This window comes from Carcharhinus amblyrhynchos, chromosome 16, assembly GCF_965287045.1.
Source record: "Carcharhinus amblyrhynchos chromosome 16, sCarAmb.v2.hapA, whole genome shotgun sequence".
Lineage (NCBI taxonomy): Eukaryota > Metazoa > Chordata > Chondrichthyes > Carcharhiniformes > Carcharhinidae > Carcharhinus > Carcharhinus amblyrhynchos.
Window position 1 is genome coordinate 2,371,572 of NC_137339.1, and position 24,453 is coordinate 2,396,024.

The window sequence follows — 24,453 nt, forward strand, 5'->3', positions numbered from 1 at the left end:
AGTGTGTTGTTTGACTAGTTTGTGAAAAAGCTCTCCCAATTTTGGGACCAGCCCCCAGATGTTAGTAAGAAGAGCTTTGCAAGGTTGCCAATGCTGGCTCTGCAGTTGTTCTTCCTGGTGCCCAGTTTGATGCCATTCAGTCTGTCCACTGGATACAACTGAGTGGATTGCTAGCTCATCGCAGGGGGCAGATAGGAGAAACCACCTTTTACTGAGACCAACAGACTTGTCTGAACTCATTGCAGCTTTTATTTCCACACACAGCTGTAATAGAGGATAACAAAGATTTTCAAACACATTTTTGGAATGATCGTTTGGATATAACTGCTACATGCAAGAGGCTACAAAAACGACTAAAAATGTTACAGCAATTTCTTTAACCAAAATATTAAAATCTTAGTTCCTGATATTTGGAAATAATAATTTCCCCTCTTTAAAGAGAAGATATTAATTATTTCATGGAGTTTTTTTTTTAAAGAGGACTCAACTCTTGGAATAGCTACCTTGGATTGGGGATAAAGTGCAGCAAAGTTTGGAGCATGTGTTGCAAAGAGAGGGAGCTAATCTGGCAAAGTCTCCTGCAAGGTGTCTAAGCAAGCAACAATGCCCTTTTGGGAAGAAAGTTCACAACACAGAGAATTTATGCTAATGAGTGCAACATCCAATAAAGGAATGCAAAGCTCCATCTCTCTACCATGTTCAATCCACTCTGCCTTGGTCTCTTAACGTGCAGGTATACAGTTTAATATGATGCATAGAGGAAGCATCATCAGTGCAACAATTCCAAATGGACCCACTGGGGGCTATTTTGTAACAGCCATTTTATATCAATATTTTAAATTAATTTAAGATATTAAAAATAAAACTATATTTAAGCATAATTTATAATAAATTGGTGCAAGTTTATACTGCTCTAACATCTCCTACTTCTGAATAGTGCATTTCAGGGTTCAGGGTGGAGGGCTGGGGGTTGCAGGAAGCTGTCTCCACCCCCCCATCCTACCCTGAATCTAAAATCTTTCTGGTTCTGAGGAAGCCCATGTTAGAGGATACACAGAGGACAGCAGGTCAAAAGTGCAAAGGATGCATGCAGGAACAGGAAGATCCAGTCCCCCCAAATCTCAGCCAAAACTAACTCGGGCCAGTGTTGGTCCAGTACAGGACCTAGTCACAATTGGAAACACAGGCAACCTGATGCAAAGGAATGTGGTTACATGAAGCATTAAAACCCAAACAAATATTGAGGCATCCAAGAAGGAATGGAATGTGTTTTCTGCCATCTTTTCCATCCATTTTGTGAGCTTTGTGTTGGCCTGGGTTGGGGGGGAATCACTCTTGGTGTTGATAGGAAGCTCTTCAATAAACCTTCTTGCTAGGACTGCACAGACTAATCATCGAACAGTCCAAAGCCCATGTCTTCATCGGACTCATCCGATTCCTCCTTAACCTCAGCTTTCTTCTCTTCAGCTGTGAATGAAACAGAGGGTTATCTTTGAGATTAAAGAGAGTTATCTATGAATTAAACCAAAGGCTATCTTTGGCTGCTGAGTCATGTTCCACATTAGTTTGCAATCACTGACAGGCAGCTGGGCCACATTGTGTCTGCTCCCGTGTCCCTCGATTGCAGCAACATTACCACTAGACTCTTCCTGTCAAACACCTGATTCCCTCAGACAGGCAAAAAACTCAGAGCTAATAAGGGCGAAAATTCCTAACTGACCCCCTCAGGCATCTGAAAGTAATCCCGGAAATTCAAGGTGCTAACGGGAAAGATGCTGTGGGACTGAGATGAGGAGACAACTTTTCACTCAGAAGATTGTGAAATAGAAGAGGGCTGTGAATGGTCAAAAGTTGAATATATTTAAGACTGAGATCGATAGATTTTTGAACTCTATGTCATTAAGGGATGAGGGGATAGTGTAGGAAATTGAAGTTGGTGTAGATTTACTATGATCTTGCTGAACAACACAGGTTCAAAGGGCTGAGTGGCCTCTTCCAGCCCCAAATTCGCATGTTTTTATGTATGTTTTTACCTTTTATTGTCTTTAACCTGGAGTCTTATTTGCATATTTATTGCCTGATGGAAGAGGGCATTTCAACATGTGTTATTTCACAGGGAGGACTGAATAAATGGTTATTGTGAAAAAAGAAACTGCACTGAAATTATAACTTTCGTAAATTCTGAAAATCCCAAAGCACTTTATAACCAATGGAGTTTTAAACATCAGCAATGCTGGAAGGCCAAGAAAAGCAGCAGCTAATTTGTACACACTCATCTTCCACAAACATCATGTGGTAATAATCAGAAAATCTTTTTACTGAGGCTGGTTTGGAGATAAATGTTGTTCAGAACTCTCCTAATCTCTGAATAGTGCTGAGGATCTTTTATATCCACCTGACAGACAGGACCTGATTTACAGTCTCATCTGAAAGAGAGGACATCCAAAATTGCGGCACTCCCTCAGCAATGACCCTCTGACAGTGCCGCACTCCCTCAGTACTGACCCTCTGACAGTGCGGCGCTCCCTCAGCACTGACCCTCTGACAGTGCGGCGCTCCCTCAGCAATGACCCTCTGACAGTGCCGCACTCCCTCAGTACTGACCCTCTGACAGTGCGTCGCTCCCTCAGCACTGACCCTCTGACAGTGCGGCGCTCCCTCAGTACTGACCCTCTGACAGTGCGTCGCTCCCTCAGCACTGACCCTCTGACAGTGCGGCGCTCCCTCAGCAATGACCCTCTGACAGTGCAGCACTCCCTCAGCACTGACCCTCTGACAGTGTGGCACTCCCTCAGCACGGATCCTCTGACAGTGCGGCACTCCCTCAGCACTGACCATCTGACAGTGCGGTGCTCCCTCAGTACTGACCCTCTGACAGTGCGGCACTCCCTCAGCACTGACCCTCTGACAGTGCACCACTCCCTCAGCACTGACCCTCTGACAGTGCGGCACTCCCTCAGCACTGACCCTCTGACAGTGCGGCACTCCCTCAGCACTGACCCTCTGACAGTGTGGCACTCCCTCAGCACTGACCCTCTGACAGTGCGGCACTCCCTCAGCACGGATCCTCTGACAGTGCGGCACTCCCTCAGCACTGATCCTCTGACAATGCGGCACTCCCTCAGCAATGACCCTCTGACAGTGCGACACTCCCTCAGCAATGATCCTCTAACAGTGCGGCACTCCCTCGGCACTGACCCTCTGACAGTGCGGCACTCCCTCGGCACTGACCCTCTGACAGTGCGGCACTCCCTCGGCACTGACTCTCTGACAGTGCGGCACTCCCTCAGCACTGACCCTCTGACAGTGCGGCACTCCCTCGGCACTGACCCTCTGACAGTGCGGCACTCCCTCGGCACTGACCCTCTGACAGTGCGGCACTCCCTCGGCACTGACTCTCTGACAGTGCGGCACTCCCTCAGCACTGACTCTCTGACAGTGCGGCACTCCCTCAGCACTGACCCTCTGACAGTGCGGCACTCCCTCAGCACTGACCCTCTGACAGTGCGGCACTCCCTCAGCACTGACCCTCTGACAGTGCGGCACTCCCTCAGCACTGACCCTCTGACAGTGCGGCATTCCCTCAGTACTGACCCTCTGACAGTGCGGCACTCCCTCAGTACTGACCCTCTGACAGTGCGGCACTCCCTCAGTACTGGCCCTCTGACAGTGCAGCACTCCCTCAGCGTTTATTGGATATTGTGGTCACGTCTCTGGAGTGAGTCTTGAACTCCTGATCTCCCGACTGCTGCTAAGCTCAGCATTTGTTGCCCTTGACTTACCATCAGCAGCTGCAGCAGCTCCTCCGGCTGCAGCTGTTCCACCAGGAGTGGATGCACCCAGCGGTAAAGCACCCCCAGCACCGATGTTACAGATCAGGCTGCCAATATTCACATTGCTCAGGGCCTGTGGGTTAGATAGAAGAATAAGACTCAATTAAATCAACTCTGAACAGACAGAATTCCACCCTGGATCAAAGAGCGCTCATGTGGCACTCCTTCCAGGAACATTTGAAGTCTTCCATGAAATCAATAGCACAAGTGTTGGCCATTCAACCCAAATTGTCCATGCTAGCCCTCATCCTCCAGAGGAGCCTCTTTCCCTCTCTCTTCATCTCACTCTTTCACATATCCTCCCGTTCCTTTCTCACTTCTGTGTTTATCCACCTTAAAGGATTTCATGCTGTTCACGTCAACCATTCCCTGTAGTAGTAAGCTCCACATCCCACATCCGCAAGTTCCACATCCCACATTGGGTGGCACGGTAGCACAGTGGTTAGCACTGCTGCTTCACAGCTCCAGGGACCTAGGTTTGATTCCCGGCTGTGTGGAGTTTGCACATTCTCCTCATGTCCGTTTGCGTTTCCTCCGGGTGCTCCGGTTTCCTCCCACAGTCCAAAGATGTGCGGGTTAGGTTGATTGACCATGCTAAGAAATTGCCCCTTAGTGTGCTGAGATGTGTAGGTTGGAGGAATTAGTGGGTATAATATGTAGGGATTTGGGGGTAGGGCCTGGGTGAGATTATGTTCAATGCAGACTCGATGGGCCAAAGGGCCTCTTTCTGCACTGTAGAATTCTATGATTCTCAACTCTCTCTGAGCAAAGTACTCCTGGATTCCTCCTGGTTTTATGTGCGATTACTTTATGCTGCTCGTTCCTAGTTCTCTTCTCCCTCACAAGTAGGAACATCCTCAATATGTCTCCTCCCAATCTTTTCAAATCTCGAATACCCAGCCTTCTCTTTTGACAGAACAGAACAGAACTCCAGCTGACTGAGTCTTATCTGGGAGTTATAAGCTCTTGGCTCTGGTATCCTGCACCTTCTCCAGTATCTTTATATCCTATATGGAACTTGATGACAGGGACTGTCACGCCCACCTCCAAACTGTGAACAACTCATGAGGGAGTCTCCTGGAAGTTATTTTTCCAAAGAACCATCTTAGGGTTTTAGAATATTTATCCTTGGCTTCTGGTCAACATTAGTGCTTGAGATGGATGACCACAGTATCTCCTCCAACACTACTTCTGTTGTCCAATTCAGGTGGGCTGGCCTTGCTTGACTCCACTCTTACCTGTCCAATCGTAGCCACAACACTGCCTTCAATGGTTCCTCTTTCTGCACCCTACACGTTTGGGCCCCCTGTCCAGTATCTGTGCTCTGCTACCTCATCCTCATGTGGCCCTTTGGCAATGTCACCTGCACCTATCAGGTCAACTCTGACATGAAGTAAGCAAGCATGAAGACAGCAGCTGGGCACCGAGTACACCTCGCCACAGAGCGAGAGCTGAGGAACACGGTGAGTGAAAGGTTAATTTTCATGGTTTAATCTCCTCCCGAAATCCAGTCTAGTTTGCATTTCAAATAATTTACTGTTAAAGTTAATTCTCTTTCAGCCTTAGTCAGGGATAAAGAAGCACCCTCCCGCAGAGCCAGCTGTAGTTAGTTAATTAAATGGCTAATTTAATTTGACTCAGCTGTCTCAGTGTCAGCCAGTGTAAACAGGGGTGGGATTGCTCAGCACACAGGCAGCGCCTCATCGCCGAGTGAAACTGGGCATATGGTTTCAACTCGGGGAGTTTGGCGGGTGCGGGGGGGGTGGGAGTTTGGCGGGTGCGGGGGAGATTGGGGGGAGAGTTTGGCGAGTGGGGGGGAGAGTTTGGCGAGTGGGGGGGAGAGTTTGGCGAGTGGGGGGAGAGTTTGGCGAGTGGGGGGGAGAGTTTGGCGAGTGGGGGGAAGAGTTTGGCGAGTGGGGGGGAGAGTTTGGCGAGTGGGGGGGAGAGTTTGGCGAGTGGGGGGGGAGAGTTTGGCGAGTGGGGGGGGAGAGTTTGGCGAGTGGGGGGGGAGAGTTTGGCGAGTGGGGGGGGAGAGTTTGGCGAGTGGGGGGGGAGAGTTTGGCGAGTGGGGGGGGAGAGTTTGGCGAGTGGGGGGGGAGAGTTTGGCGAGTGGGGGGGGAGACAGTTTGGCGAGTGGGGGGGGAGAGTTTGGCGAGTGGGGGGGGAGAGTTTGGCGAGTGGGGGGGGGGAGTTTGGCGAGTGGGGGGGGGAGTTTGGCGAGTGGGGGGGGAGAGTTTGGCGAGTGGGGGGGGAGAGTTTGGCGAGTCGGGGGGGAGAGTTTGGCGAGTGGGGGGGGAGAGTTTGGCGAGTGGGGGGGGAGAGTTTGGCGAGCGGGGGGGGAGAGAGTTTGGCGAGCGGGGGGGGAGAGAGTTTGGCGAGTGGGGGGGGAGAGTTTGGTGAGTGGGGGGGAGTTTGGCGAGTGGGGGGGAGTTTGGCGAGTGGGGGGGAGTTTGGCGAGTGGGGGGAGTTTGGCGAGTGGGGGGGAGTTTGGCGAGTGGGGGGGAGTTTGGCGAGTGGGGGGGAGTTTGGCGAGTGGGAGGAATTCTACGAGTATGGGGGGAGTTGCTTTTCTCTTAAGTAATGGCCATAAGTTTGAGTTTTTGAAAGTGCAGGGAATTTGGTGGGCAGTTTGAAAGGATGCTGTCAGGGTCTCAGTGTGAGGACTGGCCACAACCTGAGAAAAATATAAACTCTGATCTCACAGGGAAACGGGTGTGACTTTTTATTCGGTAAAAATGCTGCTTGTTTATCTTTCAGAATGTGTGTAATCTAGCTGTGGTTGTATGAATGGTTGTGAGGTTTAAGAGAAGCAGCAAGGCTTTTACAGGGCAGAGGAAGCATTTCCGACAGATAAAAGCTTTGGCAAATGACGAACCTTCCAAACTACTTTACTGACATAATAATTCTTAGTTATTTATCAGCAGTGAATTTAGTTGATGGAAATGGGTTCTCCAGCCTGTGTTAGGTTAAAATGGTGCAAACCTCCACACGTTGATAAATAAGTTTTAAGTTATTGAGTGTGATACCTTTGCAAACAAGCCGGGCCAGAATGGCTCCACTGTCACACCTGCTGCCTTCATCAATGCGTTGAGTTTATCCTCCTGTCAAAGGAACAAAGAGAAAACTGACATCGCATTCACAGCAAAAAAAATACAATCTGCACAGAGCTTTGGAACTGAAAGGTACCACATTCTAATACCTCCAACTCTATCCCAAACTCTGCTTTCGTGCTGTTGTAACCCTCAAACATGTCTTTGTTAACTCCAGTTTTGACGCTTCCAAAACACACTTGTCTGGTCCCCACCTCCGTAAACTGATGCTCCAAAATTCTGCAGTTCAAATCCTAACTGGCATCAGGACCCATTGACCCAGCACCTCCCGAGTTGCATGGCTCTTGCTCCAGCCAATTCGCATCTATTGCTCATCTGGCTTCAGCTGAGAGCAAAGTTAAAGTTTATTTATTCGTGTCACAAGGAGGCTTACGTTAACACTGCAATGAAATTACTGTGAAAATCTCCTAGTCGCCACACTCTGCAACTGTCTGTTTGGGTATGCTGAAGAAATTTAGCACGGACAATGCACCTAACCAGTGTACAGTCCAATTCTCCACATCAATGAGATTCCAGCCATGTTCGTTCAGGAATGGATGGGGTGCTTTTAATTTATCTACCTATGTGGGCATCGCTGGCTGGCCAGCATTTATTGTCCATCCCTAGTTGCGCTTAGAAGATAGTTGAAAGTCAACTACATTCCTGTGGCTCTGGAGTCACATGTAGTCCAGACCACACAAAGATTTCCTTCCCTGAAGGACATTAATGAACCAGATGGGTTTTGACAATTGATAATAGTTTCATGGTCATCAGATTTTTAATTCCAGATTTTTTTTAATTGAATTCAAATTCCACCATCTGCTGTGGCAGGATTTGAACCCGGGTCCCCAGTTCATTAGCTGAATTTCTGGATTAATAGTCAAGTGATAACATGACTAGGCCAGTGCCTCCTGCTGCCCCTGTGCCTTCCATCCCCTCTGTGCTTTCCCCAGAGTGCTGCATTTTATTTCCCTTCTTAAATATCCATCTAATTCCCTTTTGAAAGTAACTGTTGAATCTGTCTGTAATTTTTGTACTCTCAAGGCTTATTTGCTTTCACGTCAACTAAGAGTTCAGTGAACTTCTTTACCAGGCACTGACGTCCAGTCTTATGGATTTCAATGGGATACCGTCAGCTCCTGCAGGTTCACTGTAATGATGTGGGTATGCCGGCGTTGGACTGGCGTAAACACAGTAAAAAGTCTGACAACACCAGGTTTTAGTCCAACCGATTTATTTGATAATAGACTCACAAGCTTTCGAGGTTTCCCTCTTCGTCAGGTGAATGGAGAGTTCTGGCCTCAGACAGAGCGTATAAAGCACAGACAGTTTAGAGATTACTGATTAGAATGCGAATCCTTACACCTAACCTGCTGTTCAAGACCTGAACTGGCTGACAATGTGAGTGGAAGGAGCACTGATCACAGGTTAAAGAGATGTGTATTGTCTCCAGACAGTACAGTAAGTGAGGTTTTGCAAACCCAGGCAAGTCACAGGGGTTACAGGTAGTGCGACTTCTCCGGAGTCTTCAACATATCATTGATGAAGACGAACATCTCGCCAGGGCTATCCCCACACCCCCACTTCTTGCCTTCAGACAACCACACAACCTCATACAGACCACTGTTCGCAGCAAACTACCCAGTCTTCAGGAGAACGGTGACCACAATTCCACACAACCCTGCCACAGCAACCTCTGCAAGACATGCCGGATCATCGACATGGATACCATCATCACACGTGAGAATACCATCCACCAGGTACATGGTAAATACTCTTGCAACTCGGCCAACATTGTCTACCTGATACGTTGCAAGAAAGGATGTCCCGAAGCATGGTACATTGGGGAGACCATGCAGACGCTACGACAACGGATGAATGAACATCGCTCGACAATCACCAGGCAAGACTGTTCCCTTCCTGTTGGCGAACACTTCAGTGGTCACGGGCATTCAGCCTCTGACCTTCCGGTAAGCATTCTCCAAGGCGGCCTTCACGACACACGACAGCGCAGAGTCGCTGAACAGAGACTGATAGCCAAGTTCCGCACACGTGAGGACGGTCTCAACAGGGATCTTGGGTTCATATTGCACTATCTGTAACCCCCGTGACTTGCCTGGGTTTGCAAAACCTCACTTACTGTACTGTCTGGAAACAATACACATCTCTGTAACCTGTGATCAGTGCTCCTTCCACTCACATTGTCAGCCATTTCAGGTCTTGAACAGCAGGTTAGGTGTAAGGATTCGCATTCTAATCAGTAATCTCTAAACTGTCTGTGCTTTATATGCTCTGTCTGAGGCCAGAACTCTCCATTCACCTGACGAAGAGGGAAACCTCGAAAGCTTGTGAATCTGTTATCAAATAAATCGGTTGGACTAAAACCTGGTGTTGTCAGACTTTTTACTGTGGTTCGCTGTAAGACAGGGATTAGTTGTTTCTAACAGTGGGGAAGGGTCATCAAGAGGGCAATTGATGGGAACCAAAATATCACGTGCAGTTTTGGTCTCCTTATCTGAAGAAGGATGTTCTTGCTCGAGGGAACGCAGCAAAGGTTTACCAGGCTGATTCCAGGGGTTTGGCAAAAGGTGATCTGGTCTCGAATCATCAGCTCTTTTCTCTCCTTACAGATGCTGCCAGACATGCTGAGGTTTTCCAGCGTTTTCTCTTTTGGTTTCAGATTCCAGCATCTGCAGTAATTTGCTTTGATTCCTGGGGTGCCTGGACTGACTATGAGGAGAGATTGAGTCAGTTAAGATCATATTCCCAGAAGAATGAGGGGGGGATCTCACGGAAACATATAAGATTCTAACAGGATTAGACAGGGTAGATATAGGAAGAAGGTTCCTGATGGTGGGGGTATCCACAACTAATGGTCATAGTCTGGGGATACAGGGTAAACCTTTTTAGAACTGAGGTGAAGATAAATTTCTTCACCCAGAGAGTGCCCAGCCTGTGGAATTCATTACCACAGAAAGTAGTTGAGGCCAAAACATTGAAGGTTTTCAAGATGTGGTTAGCACTACTACCTCACAGCACCAGGGACCTGGGTTCAATTCTGGTCTTGGGTGATAGTGTGTGTGTGTGCATCTGTGTGTGTGTACGTCTGTGTGTGTGTACATGTGTGTGTATGTATGCACGCATGTGTGTGTGTATGGAGTTTGCACATTCTCCCTGTGTCTGCATGGGTTTCCTCCGGGTGTAACGGTTCCTCCCACACCCCAAAGATGTGTAGGTTAGATGGATTGGTCATGGTAAAAAGCCAAGTTCCGCATTCATGAGGATGGCCTCAACCGGGATCTTGGGTTCATGTCACAGGATCTGTCACCCCCACGACTTGCGTGGGCTTGCAAAATCTCACTAACTGTCCTGTCTGGAGACAATACACATCTCTTTAACCTGTGCTTAACCCTCTCTCCACTCACACTGTCTGTACCTTTAAGACTTTTTTACCTATAAGGACTTGCATTCCAACCATTATCTTGTAAATTGAGTTTGTGTCCCTGTTTGTGAACACAACTCCTCACTCACTTGAAGGAGCAAGACTCCAGAAGCTGGTGCTGCTAAATAAACCTGTTGGACTATAACCTGGTGTTGTGAGACTTCCTACCATGGTAAAAAGTGCAGGATTATGGGGATAGGGCAGTGAGAGGGCCTGCAAAAGACACTCTATAAGAGAGTTGGTGCAGCTTCCTTCTGCACTGTATAGATTCTTACAGCTCTTGGGGCTAAAGGATATGGCAGAAAGGGGGAAAGGTGGGATCAGGCTTTTGTGGTTGATGATCAGCCATGATCATAATGAATGGTGGAGCAAGCTTGAAGGGCTGAATGGCCTGCTCTGATTTTCTATGAACCAGTGGCAAGTTGTTGCTTGCTTCTGCACTGATTGGGGAAGGCCCAGATGAGGATGTGGTAAACATACTCTGCTCATGTCTAGAAGAATAGGCTTTCACTGGCTGTAGCGTTGACTTAAAGGCACCAAGGGCTGACGATGGAATAATAGACTGGTATCTGTAGATATAGAGTAATCAAGCTCTCCTGGGCTCTGGGATAGCGGTGCGGAGACCGGTGAAATTCTGGATGATTCCTGGATACTCGATGTTCCAGCCATGGCTCTGGCTTTTTCTAACTCTGTGGTCGGCTGATAATCCTGCAGTTCATCATTAATCCAGAACTCTGTTCCCATGTTTTCTTGCCTTTTATCCCAATAACTCTTTATCTGTTATCCCTCCAACATGTGAACGAAAGGAGATGCTGAAGACAATGGCAGCGATTACAATTCTGATTCTCTGGATTATTTATATTAATTTCTGCTGACCTTCTCCATGTATTAAATGAAATGATTGTTCTGTACTATGCTGAACCTGGGGAATTTGTCGTGTATCGTACTGAATATAAAGTTAAAAATTCTCATTAAAAACATTATTAAAAATGAGAATCTCTTCCAGTCTGTGGGTGACTCACGTCCAGTTGCTTTCTGATTCATCTTTCTGACCTTGGAGAGTCCTTTGATTGTTTTGGTTATTGTGTTTGGATAGTCACAGAGGTAAACTCGGTAAAGGTGATTTTTCTCCTCCAGGCGAGATGTTTTTCCTCCGTCATTGTTTGATGGTTATGATTGGTATGACCAGGGATCTCGAGAAAGTGAAGCGTATCATATCTCTGAAAGCCATCCTCACTGTGACCACTTTCGCCGGACAAAGACAACTCGAGAATCTCTGAGAAAGACTTCTTGTGTGACATTTCTGTATTTTCATGCCCTTGGGGTGTTTGGGTGATCGATCAGGATAATGGTCAGTCCAGCCATCAGAGAATCATAGAATCCCTACAGTGCAGAAGGAGGGCATTCAGCCCATCGAATCTGCACTGATCTCTGACAGAGTATCTTACCCAGGCCCTCATCTCTGATCCATTGCTGTAACCTCAAATATTTACCATCCATGTAATCTAATCTACACATCTTGGGACACTAAAGGGCAATTTATCATGGCCAATCTGCCTAACCTGCACATCTTTGGAGTGTGGGAGGAATCCGGAGGATCTGGTGGGAACCCCGCAGACATAGGGAGAATGTGCAAACTCCGCAGTCACCCAAGGCTGCAATTGAACCCTGGCACAATGAGGGAGCAGCAATAATCACTGTGCCACCGTGCCATCCACAAAATCAACAGTACCTCTCACATGTGAAGCAAGTGGTCTGCCATCCCCCAACAGAGCCACTCACGGCTTGTTTCTCACACACACACACACACATATTGTCCGTCTCTCTGCCTGGTGACAATATTGGTTAGCTGGGACTGTAAGACCTGTTTTCATAATCACAACACTCTATAACAATGGGTTCTCATGAAAAGAAGCAGCAGGCACCATATCCTGACCTGGCAGATGGAGTACAATGTTAGCAAGTGTGAGGTTATCCACTTTGGCAGAAATATAGTAGGAGAGATTACTATTTAAAGGGCGAAAAGCTGCAGCATGTTACGGTGCAGAGGGACCTGGGGGTCCTTGTGCATGAGTTGCAAAAACCCAGTCTGCAGGTGATCGAGAAGGCGAATGGGATGCTGGCCTTTATAGCGAGGGGGATAGAATATAAAAGCAGGGAGGTCTTGCTACAACTGTACAGGGCACTGGTGAGGCTGCAACTGGAGTACTGTGTGCAGTTTTGGTTGCCGCACTTGCGCAAGGATATTTTGGCCTTGGAGGGAGTGCAGAGGAGGTTCACTAGGCTGATACTGGAGATGAGGGGTTTGGACTATGAAGAGAGACTAAATAGACTGGGTCTGTACTTGTTAGAACATAGAACATTACAGCGCAGTACAGGCCCTTCGGCCCTCGATGTTGCGCCGACCAGTGGAACCAATCTAATGACCCTCTAACCTAAACTATTCCAATGTTATCCATATGCCTATCCACTGACCATTTGAACGCCCTTAAAGTTGGCAAGTCCACAACTGCTGCAGGCAGGGCATTCCATGCCCTTACTACCCTCTGAGTAAAGAACCTACCTCTGACATCCGTCCTATAATTACCACCCCTTAATTTAAAGCTATCTCCCCTTGTGTTAGCCATCACCATCCAGGGTAAAAGGCTCTTACTGTCCACCCTATCCTATCCTTGGAGTTTAGAAGGATGAGGGGGGATCTTATAGAGACGTATAAGATAATGAAAGGGATGGATAGGGTAGAGGTAGAGAGATTCTTCCTGCTCAGAAAGGACAGCAGGACTAAAGGGCACAGCCTCAAGATAAGGGGGGGACAGTTTAGAATGGAGTTGAGGAGGAACTTCTTCACTCAAAGGGTGGTGAATCTCTGGAATTCTCTGCCTGTTGAAGTGGTGGAGGCTACCTCGCTAAATATATTTAAGTCACGGGTAGATAGGTTTTTGACAGACAAGGGAATTAAGGGTTATGGGGAGAAAGCGGGAAAGTGGAACTGAGCCACTTCAGCTCAGCCATGATCTTATTGAATGGCGGGGCAGGCTCGAAGGGCTAGATGGCCTACTCCTGCTCCTATTTCTTATGTTCTTATTTGATGCCACATTGGAGCTGGAGCTGGAGCTGGAGCGGGGTGGGGGAGGTCTAGTACAAAATGCCTGCCCTCTGTCTGTCTCTGACCTGAGGGTAACTAAACAAAATACCTCACTTATTATTGAAATGAGAGACGTGTTGTTGAAGTTTTTCAATTCTGCACTCATCAGGACAAACACAAGAATGCCAAATTGCAAACAATCGTGACAATTTATACGACAAGTATAATGCAGGTTGATTTGTTGTCACATCTACTCTGATTGACCAAAATGTTGCCGTGGAAAATTCTGAATTTAAATAAAGAATTAGGCATTTATTGATCAAACCACAGCCTTCTCAAAGAGGAAATAACTGCCTGAAGTGAAAGTAGACCGAGAGCTATCTGTTTTCTATTTTTGTGAAGCTCACTAGTTTCTGAATATATTCCTACGTTGATCTGTTATCTCAAAAGAAAGAATTAGGAAGAAATGGCAAACAATCTTCGCTTTACTGCGATTGGTTGAGAGATAAATATTGGCCAGGACACTGGGAATGCCTCGAATGTTCACCTGACAGGATCTCAGTTTAAGGGCTCATCCCAAAGACAGCATCTCTGACAATGCAGCACTCCCTCAGCACTGACCCTCTGACAGTGCGGCATTCCCTCAGCACTGACCCTCTGACAACGCAGCACTCCCTCAGCACTGACCCTCTGACAGTGCGGCACTCTCTCAGTACTGATCCTCTGACAGTGTGGCGCTCCCTCAGTACTGACCCTCTGACGGTGCGGCACTCCCTCAGTACTGACCCTCTGACGGTGCGGCACTCCCTCAGCACTGACCCTCTGACAGTGAGGCACTCCCTCAGCACTGACCCTCTGACAGTGCGGCACTCCCTCAGCACTAAATTGGATTATCCAAGATGGGAGGCATCTCAGTGAATGTGTTTGGGGTTATATCTGTGTTGCCCAAAGTGTGCTCCTTACATGGGTTTCACTTCCTCCATATTCCATCAGACTTGGCACTTTTATCATCTTCTAACCCGTCTGAATTTTAAAAATAACTGCTTGCACTTATAAAACACTGTTAACATCAAAAAAGAGCCCCCAACATCCTTCACTGAAAAGTAAATCAGACAAAAATAAACGAAAAGGGGTCTTATTTGCATGGATTAGCTGTTGCATTTGCCTAAGTAACGGCAGTGATGGATCTCAGTGTGACACAGGTTACAAAGTGCATCCTGAAATCCTGAGGATATTAAAATTTAAACCTATTGATTTTACCTGAAGAAAACCCTGGGCTTCAGACACAGTCAATCCCATTAGTTGATCTTGGGTGGGCTAGCGTTAAGGACAGCATTGGGAGAGGACAACTGGGGGGTGGTGGGGAGGGGGGGTTAGTGGAGTGGGTAGTGCAGAGTCAGAAGAATAGAATCCCTACAGTACAGAAGGCAGCTATTCAGCCCATCCAGCCAACACCAACAATAATCCCACCCAGGCTCTATCCCCATAACCCCACATATTTACCCCGCTAATCCCCCTGATACTAAGGAGCAATTTCACATGGCCTACCAACCAGACCCAAAGGGAGAAGGACAGAGAGGAGAGAGGGACAAAGAGAGAGAGAAAGGGAGAGGGAGGAAACAGATATAGAATCCTACAGTGCAGAAGGTGGCCAATCAGCCCATTGGGTCTGCACAGACCACAATCCCACCCAGACTCCATCCCCATGTATTTACTCCAGCTAGTTCCCCTGCAACTAATGGGCAATTTAGCATGGCCAATCCACCTAACCCACACATCTTTGGACTGGGGGAGGAAACTGGAATGCCCAGAGGAAACCCACACAGACATAAGGAGAACGTGCAAACCCCACACAAACAGTGAGCCAAGCCAGGAATTGAACCCAGCTCCCTGGAGCTGTGAGGCAGCGGTGCTAATAACTGTGCCACTGTGCTGACACAGACAGAAAGGAATAGTGAGAGACACATGAGAGAGAGTGAGAAGTTCAGCATTTCTATTCTAGCTTGCCGTGTTCTTACTGAAAGTTGTGTTTGTGAGTGGGTATTGGGTGATGTCAGGTTCAAACTCAGTCACCGAGCTGTCAGCTGACAGTGAGTAAGTCACTTGTTGAAGTGCGGTGGACCACTGCTCAAACAGGAATGAGAACTTTCAGCACAGAAGGAAACAGATTTTAGCAATCCTTCCGGCACGAGGAAGTCTAATTTTAACACTAAACGTTCAAAAATTGCAATTCTGATAAACTAGCTTCTTCAGAATCCCTCAGATGCTGGGAAAATCAGGACAATAATTGTCAGAGATTGGGGAAGAGGATGGACAGAAACTGCAAATCCTCTGGTATTTGAAAACTTTGTTGAGCTTTCATATTTTAACAAATAGTTTCTCGACTAACTTCCTTTGTAAATATGTAACATGATTGTGATAATTGCTAATGCAAATTGGGTCATAGTTTAACAGTCCCAGCTTCTGTTGCTGTCCACTTCAAACATGGTTGACAGTAGGATGTGGGGTAACGTATGGGAAGCGTCTGAGCACTCTGGGTCTGTACTCAGAGTTTAGAAGGATAAGGGGGGATCTTATTGAAACTTACAGGATAGAGTGGATGTGGAGAGTATGCTTCCGTGAGTAGGACAGACTGGGATCCAAGGGCACAGGCTCAGAATAATGGGATAACCCTTTAGAACCAAGATGAGGAGGGATTTCTCCAGCCAGAGAGTGGTGAGTCTGTGGAACACTGCTACAGAAGGCTGTGGAGGCCAGGTCATTGAGGGTCTTTAAGACAGGGATAGATAGGTTTTTGATTGGTAAGGGAATCAAAGGGTTATGGGAAGAAGGTGGGAGAATGGAGTTGAGAAACTGCTATATGTAAAAGTTCATTTTTCTGGATGGGTGTTACATAAAATCTACAGGCCATTTGTCCTAGCAATTCCATGCTAGTGTTTATACTCCAATATGAGAATGTGGAACTCGTTCCCACAGAGAGTGGCTGAAGTAATGTATTTAAGGAGAAGGTGGATAAAAATGATGAAAAGAGCAATAGGAGGACATGTCATCAAGGCTTTATGACTGTGATTGAATGGTGGAGCATATTCGATGGGCTGAATGGTCTCATTCTGCTCCTATATCTTATGGTATTATGGGTGGTAGATTGCGGTGGGGATGGGTTCTGAGCTTGGTCACACCAACCTGCAGTGGTTTTGAATCCAGGCTGGGTTTTCCTCCCGGGGGGAGGAAGATCAGGGCTGTGGGGGAGAATGAGAAGGAGCCTCCCTCCAATCCAAAGCAGAACGGGGGGAGGGTATGAACTGGACCCTGTACAGGACAAGACAGCCTGTTTGATTGGCACCCTATCCATCACTTTAAACACTAACTCCCTCCACACAGTGGCAGCTACAAGATGCACTGCAGCAACTCACCAAGCATACTCCAACAACAAGGAAAGGAATTCAGTATAGCTTCACCTGGGCGCCATTGGCCACCTGTTGCAAAATACAAAGAGCTTTGAATCGGACACCTGCTAACTTCACTCACCCGAGGAACCAAGCAAGATAGTCACTAACAAACCCAATAGGCAATTCAAGAGAAACAGCTGTACCCAGAGAGTGGTAAGAATGTGGAACTCGCTCCCACAGACAGTGGTTGAAGCAATGTATTTAAAAAAGATGAATAAAAACGAGGGAGAAAGCAGGAGGAAGACATGGTGGTAAGAACAGGAATGGGAAGAGGTTCTCGTGGAGCGTAAACACCAGTATAAAATTGCCAGGATGAATGGCCTGTAGATTTTATGTAACACCCATCTAGAAAATATGAAGTACTGAACTTAAGGAGAAGGTGGATAAAAATGAGGAAATGAACAAAAGGAGGACATGTCATCAGGGTTGTATGACTGTGATTGAATGGCGGGGCAGACTCGATGGGCTGTGACAGCCACATGAAGAAAAGCAATGGAAAGACAGCAAGTGAGACACTGCAGAGTAAACAGCTACATTTCCGAAGGGAATCTGTGTCTGGCTTTTAACATCTGAGAGTCAACTTTACCTCAATGTGAGCAAATTGGATACTGAGAACCCAAAGATAACAGTGAAACTGGTCAGGAATGCTACTGTCAGTCAATGAATCTCCAAACATTAGATCAATACACAATGTGATGTTGCAAGTAATGGGAGTGTAAAGATTATGTTACTGGACGAGAAACCCGGGGATCAAATTGCAATCTTGAGAATTTCTAATTGGCTGGAAGGAAATGGGGATAAAAAGATGACTGATATCGGGTAAAGTTACACTGAACTGATGAAAAGCCCAATCTTGTTCACTAAAGTTATTTATGGCAGGGAACCATTTCCCCCCACTGCACATTCTGCTCTAATCAGTCTCTCTCAACAAAAAATCTACAAATATGGAAAATCGGTAACAACAGAATTCGAGCTAGCTGTGATACTTTCCAAGTTTTACAGTTCACCCATTCAGTCTTGCACCTAATTTTGTTACAGAGCAATATTCTACACTTAGAAACAAGAATCTAAACATTAAACAAATTTTCAAATCTGCACTGATAATCCAGTGGTATAGACTGCCACCCAGTGGGTGAAATTGTGGGAGTGGGAAGAGGAACAGGAATGTTGATGGAACAAAAACAGAAAATGCTGGCAGAACTCAGCAGGTCAGGCAACAGATTGGTGGGACTGGAAGATCCTGTTGGCAGCCAACGGTGGGCCTCCTCCTTCACAGGGTAACATGCCACGGGGGAGGGAGGTGAGGGGGGTGGAAATCCAACCCAGAGTTAACATTTCAGGTTAACGACCTTTCATCTGGAGTGTTAACCCTCGAGTCCCTCTGCACAGGTGCTGTCTGAGCAGGGTATTTCCAACATCTGCAGTGTTAGAGATTTACATGGGGTCAATGTTTGGAACAGAGGCCATTCTGCCCTTCAAGCCTGTCCTGCCATTCAGTGAGGCTGGGGCTGAGCTGTATCTCAACTCCATCCAGCACCCTTACCACAGTCTGTATCTCAGATTTTAAAATGGTTAATTGAATTCAAACCAGCTGCTCTTTGTCAATCCCACACTTCTATCACCCTTTCTTATCTCTGCTCCTCATTAACCTTGCTCTCATCAAACTGTGACATCTCCTTCCCCAAGATACCCCATCAGCAACAAAAGGGTTTTCTCTTTGACTCTGGGTCAAACTGCCCTGCCCCCTGACCCTGCCCCTGCCTCCCCCTCCCCACTCCACGAGCTCAGTATCTGACACCATACAGGCTAGAAAGGCACCAAGCTTGGGCAATCTGAGTAGAACCTGCTGATATCAGGTGTTTGAAACTTAAAGGACGATAATTCTGCAAAGCACTTGAGGTGGGACACTCCATCAGTTAAATCATCAGGCCAGGGAACTGCTCAACTCCTCCACCATGAATTAAAACTAATCTGCTGACTAGGATTGTTACTGAATCAATTCAGTTCACAGTCAGGTTATGAGTTGTTCTGATGGTCCCATTAGTAAACCCTTATTAGTTTATTCCTCGTCTAATGCTTTATTCTGAGGTATAAGGCTCCTAGAGATGGGGCTGATTGAAAAAACAAGGGAAGGCTTCAGGCATTATGCAGGTTATGAATATTTTAAATGATCCAGGCAGGGACAAGCTGAAGTCACTGCAAAATGACTTATTAAAAAAACATGTTAAATGCAAAGCCAGGCCCAGCGATAAGCTCTCAGCCATTTCTCGAAACCCCAATCTGTCAGCATTAATTGGAATCTACACATCTGCTGCTGAAGATGAGCGTGCCTCGCTGCTTTCACTAAATAGTGTAATATGTTTCCAGGGCATTGTGTGATTGCTTTAACTAAGTGCTTTGTTACTTGAAGCGCAACATTAAGAGTCGGCTGTAGTTCGAGAGGTGGAACTCTTACCTCTGAATCAGGAGGTTAGATATTCAAATCTCACTCCACAGACTTAGGAACACAAATCCAGGCTGACACTCCCAGTACAGCACTGTTATCTGGTCATTACCAGATTGCTGTTTGTGGGAGCTTGCTGTGCACAAATTGGCTGCTGTGTTTCAAAAACACTTCATTGGCTGTGATGTTTCTGGAGAAATCCTGTGGTCATGAGAGGTGTTACACAAATGCCAAGTCTTTCTGTCTTCTATCCCTGCCCTTGTTCACTGCCTCCTTCTTTCTGGTTGTATCACAGCTTGGTATGACTCCTGCTCTGCCCAAGACCGCAAGAAACCACAAAAGGTTGTGAATGTAGCCCAATCCATCACACAAATCAGCCTCCCATCCATTGACTCTGTCTACACTTCCCATTGCCTCGGCAAAGCAGCCAGCATAATTAAGGACCCCACGCACCCCGGACATTCTCTCTTCCACCTTCTTCCATCGGGGAAAAGATACAAAAGTCTGACGTCACGTACCGACCGACTCAAGAACAGCTTCTTCCCTGCTGCTGTCAGACTTTTGAATGGACCTACCTTGCATTAAGTTGATCTTTCTCTTACACCTTAGCTATGACTGTAACACTACATTCTGCACTCTCTCGTTTCCTTCTTTATGAATGGTATGCTTTGTCTGTATAGTGCATACGAAGCAATACTTTTCACTATATGTTAATATACGTGGCAAGAGTAAATCAAGTAAAAAAAAATCACTCTTCAAAACAATCATCGAGTCTCTCAACAAAACTCCGCCTGCACAATACAGCAATTTCCCCTGCACAAACTGGATGGAGATTTGAGCTATTTGGAAAGTACAACAGTAGAGCATTGGCGGAGTTGGCTGGCAGTGCCTTCACTGTATCTGTGGCACTCGGTGACTGACCTTGCCACGGTTTACCATGGGATAAAAGTGGATAAGCAGTGACAGGAAGTCCTGAGGCATTGAGCTCACCGGCCTCTCTCCCAGTGCGTCAAATCACAAAATCAATGAACATAAATTACATTAGAATCTTTCCTACGTCAATTCAGCAAAAATAAAGCAAAAACATCACGGAAACATAGGTCCAGGACTGGGGAGAACAAATCTGCAAAACCCAGCCACAGTCAGCGAGCCAAGATTGAGAAGAATTGCCTCTTCAGACAGGTAGAGGCTACATGGATCTGGAATTAAAAGTTGATGATGACATGAAACCATTGCCGATTGTTGTAAAAATCAATGTGCTAATGTCCTTCAGGGAAGGAAATCCACCATCCTTACCTGGTCTGGCCTACATGTGACTCCAGAGCCACCGCAACGCAGTTGGATCTTAAGTACCCTCAGCAATGGGCATTAAGTGCTGGCCCAGCCAGTGACGCCCACATACCATAAACGAATAAAAAACAAATATGACTAACAATTAAATTCCCTGTTGCAATAAGATGCCAATCAAGTTGTTCCAGTATGTTCCAGCATTCATTAGATCATGCCCATTCTGTACTCTAACCCCCATCCACCTGCCTTGGTTCTATCTCCATTAACAGTCTTATCTAACTAAAGTCCGATCAATCTCAGTGGTGGAAGTTTCAACCATTCCCAATGGAATTCCATAATCTAATAACTCTCTGTGCAAAGATTTGTCTTCCCAATTCTCTCCTGATTCACCGTCATCATCCTAAACTGATGACCTGCTCTTCACCAACTCTGCACAAGGGGAAATCGGCTGTGGCTGAGCGGTAACACCCCTGATTCAGGGTCAGGGGGTGGTGGCTTTGAGTTCCACCTCCAAGGATCAAGTAGTGGAAGATGGGATGAGGATGGCTAGGTGCTTCATGGCTGGCATAGAAACGATGGGCCAAAGGGCCTCTTTCTGTCCTGTAGAACACTATGTCTCTACCAGATTTGACCCAGATCAGTGCTGAGAGAGTGCTGCACTGTCAGTGAAGTGGTGCCATCTTTTGGGTAAGTTAAACTGAGATGCTGTCTGCTCTCTCAAGTGGATCTGAAAGATTCCATGGCACTATTTGAAAAAGACCAGTGGAATTCTCAATTGTGGGACCTTGTGTAAATTGGTTGCTGCATTCTCAACACTACAAACATGACTTTAATTCAAAAGTACTTTGTCAATTGTAAATCTCTTTGGAGTGTGCTGAAATTGTGAAAGGTGCCATAGAAATTCAAGCTCTTTCTTTACCAATCGCTCTGTCAAATCCACCGTCACATGAGAAATCTCCATTAAATCTCCGCTCGGCCTTATCTGTGCCAGAAAGAGGAATCCGGAGAATCTCAAATCCCTCTTCATGGAGAATCTGAAAAGAATTACACTAGCATAGTGCCTGTCACAAGCGCAATGAAGGGTAGCCACTGTTGTAACTGAGGAAACATGGCTGCCAATCTGTGCACAGCAAGATCCCACAACAGACCAGACAATCTGTTTTCAATGATAAAAGCAAAACACTATGGATGTTGGAAACCTGAAATAAAAAGAGAGTGCGGGGAAAAACCGTGCAGGCCTCGCAGCATCTTGTCTGAGGAAAAGTCAGGTTCAACTTGAAACGTTAACTCCGTTTCTCTCTCGCTGGAGATTCTGTCCAACCAGCTGAATCTTTCCAGCACTTTCTCTTTTTAGCACATTGGTTATGGGATGAATATTGGCCGGGACATCAGGGGACAATTCCATTGTTCCTCTTAGGAAAGATGTGGAAATATTGATGTTGGACTGAGGTGGGCACAGTAAGGAGTCTCACAATGCCATGTTTATTTGGTATCACTAGTTTTCGGAGCGCTGCTCCTTCATCAGGTGAGTTTAGGAAAAGGTCTTCTTTGAAATAATGTTATTATTAATATTAACCTGAGGGGCAGATGGTGGGGAGATAGTGGTAATTCACTGGACTGATAATGCAAAAAAGACCGGTCAAAGTTCTGGGAACACAGGTTCAAATCTCACCATGATCTGATTTCAATTCCGTTAACACAAATCTTGGGTTTAAAGTCAGTCTCAGTAATTATCGAATCCCTACAGTGCAGGAGACCATTTGGCCCATCACACCGGCACCAACTCTGGCAGAGCGTTTTACCCATAACCCCATATGTTTACACTGCTAACTGCCCTAATTTACACATCTTGTGACAATAAGGGGTAGTTTAGCGTGACCAATCAACTTAAGCTATACATCTTTGGACCGTGGAAGGAAACCGGGGCACCTGGAGGAAACCTACACAGACATGGGGAGAATGTGCAGACTCCACACAGACACAGACTAGAGCCCGATTGCTAGCGCTGTGAGGCAGCAAAGCTAACCTCTGTGCCACCATGTCGCCCCGGTGACAAAAATAGTAATTATTGCAAAAACCCATTGGGTTCACTTATATCCTTTAGGGAAGGAAATCTGCCATCCTTATCTGATCTGTGACTCCAGAGCCATTGCAATGCGATTGACTCTTCAAAGTAATTCTGAATTCAGTCATGTTCGTGGTGTAGAGAACGCAGCAAGATTTACGCAAGATCCCACAATTCAAAATTCCATTGGTCTTTTTCAAAAAGTACCGTGGAATCTTTTAGATCCACTTGGGAGAGCAGACAGCACCTCAATTTAACTTCTCTGCCCTCAAGGATGGGCAATAAATGCTGGCCTTTCCAGTGACACCCACATCCCATGAAAGAATTTTAAACGAATGCAGAGCCTCAGTTTAACATCCCACAGAAACGACAACATGGAACAGTAAAATCCTGATTGTGCAGAAGAGGCCATTCAGCCCAACGAGTATGCACCAACTCTCCAACGGAGCATCCTACCCAAGTCCATCCCTCACCCTATCCCCCTAATCCACTAATTACCTTAACCTGCACATCTTGGAACGCTAAGGCACCATTTACCATGGTACCACGGCCAATCCCCCAAATCTGTGGCAGTGCCGGGCTCCCCTGGCAGGGTCAGGCTCAGGCTCCACTGGCAGTGCTGGGCACTGCCACTCCCCCTGGCAGTGCAGGGCTCCCCTGGCAGTGCAGGGCTCCCCTGGCAGGGCAGGGCTCCCCAGGCAGTGCAGGGTTCCCCAGGCAGTGCAGGGCTCCCCTGGCAGTGCAGGGTTCCCCAGGCAGTGCAGGGCTCCCCAGGCAGTGCAGGGCTCCCCTGGCAGTGCTGGGCTCCCCTGGCAGGGCCCACAGTGGGGCCGGGCCTCCTCACTGACCCGCGGCCTGTCCATGGAGCCTCTCCCAAACAGGATGCTCAGGTACCCAGCCCGGCGGCAGCGATGGGCTAACTCACGGTGATGGCCACCTCGTCGTCGTACAGGATGAGCGCGCTGTAGATGCAGGCCAGCTCCGCCTCGGAAGCCATGGCGCAGCAGGGAAACACTTAGCCCGGAACAAACAACCCGGGAACCGCAAACCCGCGGACAGGCAACCGGAGCGGACCGGAAGGGAACCGCCGCCATCTTGGTGCGGGGCAGCGCGAGCGGAAGTGACAACAAAGCGGGTGATAGCGTGGGAGACAGCGGGGCAGAGAGGAGGGGAGCTTCACACAGCATGGAGGTGGGGAGAGGGAGAGGACTAGGAGAAGGGAAGGATGAGGGAGGGAAAGGGTGAAAAGTGGGGAGAAGGTGGGAAGGAAGAGGAGGGGCAGGTTGTTTAAGTTTATTTACTAGCGTCGCAAGTGGGCTTACATTAACACTGCAATGAAGTTATTGTGAAAATCCCCTAGTCGCCACACTCCGGTGCCTGTTCGGGTACACTGAGGGAGAACTTAGCATAGCCAATGCCCCCTAACCAGCACATCTTTCAGACTGTGGGAGGAAACCAGAGCACCCAGAGAAAACCCACACAGATATGGAGAGAATGTACAGACTCTGCATAAATAGTAACCTGAGCCGGGAATCAAACCCAGATCCCTGGTGCTGTGAGGCAGCAGTGCTAACCACTGTGCCACCGTGCCACCCAGGAGATTTAGTCTCCTTATCGAAGACCACGGCGGCACAGTTAGCATTGCTGCCTCACAGAGCCAGGGACCCGGGTTCAATTCTGGCCTCGGGTAACTGTATATGTGGAGTTTGTATGTTCTTCCCATGTCTGTGTAGGTTTCCTCTAGATGCTCTGGTTTC

At 47.2% G+C, this 24,453-nt stretch overlaps 1 protein-coding gene across 1 annotated transcript; it reads right to left on the reverse strand.

The window, feature by feature from the left end:
• Positions 1–232: 232 nt before the first annotated feature.
• Positions 233–23,735, reverse strand: LOC145353590 (large ribosomal subunit protein P1-like). Its single transcript, XM_080204343.1, has 4 exons — positions 23,622–23,735; positions 6,860–6,934; positions 3,783–3,906; positions 233–1,467 (listed from the first exon to the last, which is right to left on the reverse strand). Exons 1-4 carry the CDS (start codon positions 23,691–23,693, stop codon positions 1,388–1,390), a joined length of 351 nt encoding a protein of 116 aa, XP_080060469.1. The 5' UTR covers positions 23,694–23,735; the 3' UTR covers positions 233–1,387.
• Positions 23,736–24,453: the final 718 nt, after the last annotated feature.

Excerpts from the sequence above, each read along its gene's own strand:
- LOC145353590 (XM_080204343.1), bottom strand. The coding sequence starts at position 23,693 with ATGGCTTCCGAGGCGGAGCTGGCCTGCATCTACAGCGCGCTCATCCTG. Across the intron at positions 6,935-23,621 it reads ACGACGAGGTGGCCATCACC|GAGGATAAACTCAACGCATT; the intron begins GTGAGTTAGCCC and ends TTCCTTTGACAG. Across the intron at positions 3,907-6,859 it reads GGCCCGGCTTGTTTGCAAAG|GCCCTGAGCAATGTGAATAT; the intron begins GTATCACACTCA and ends TCTAACCCACAG.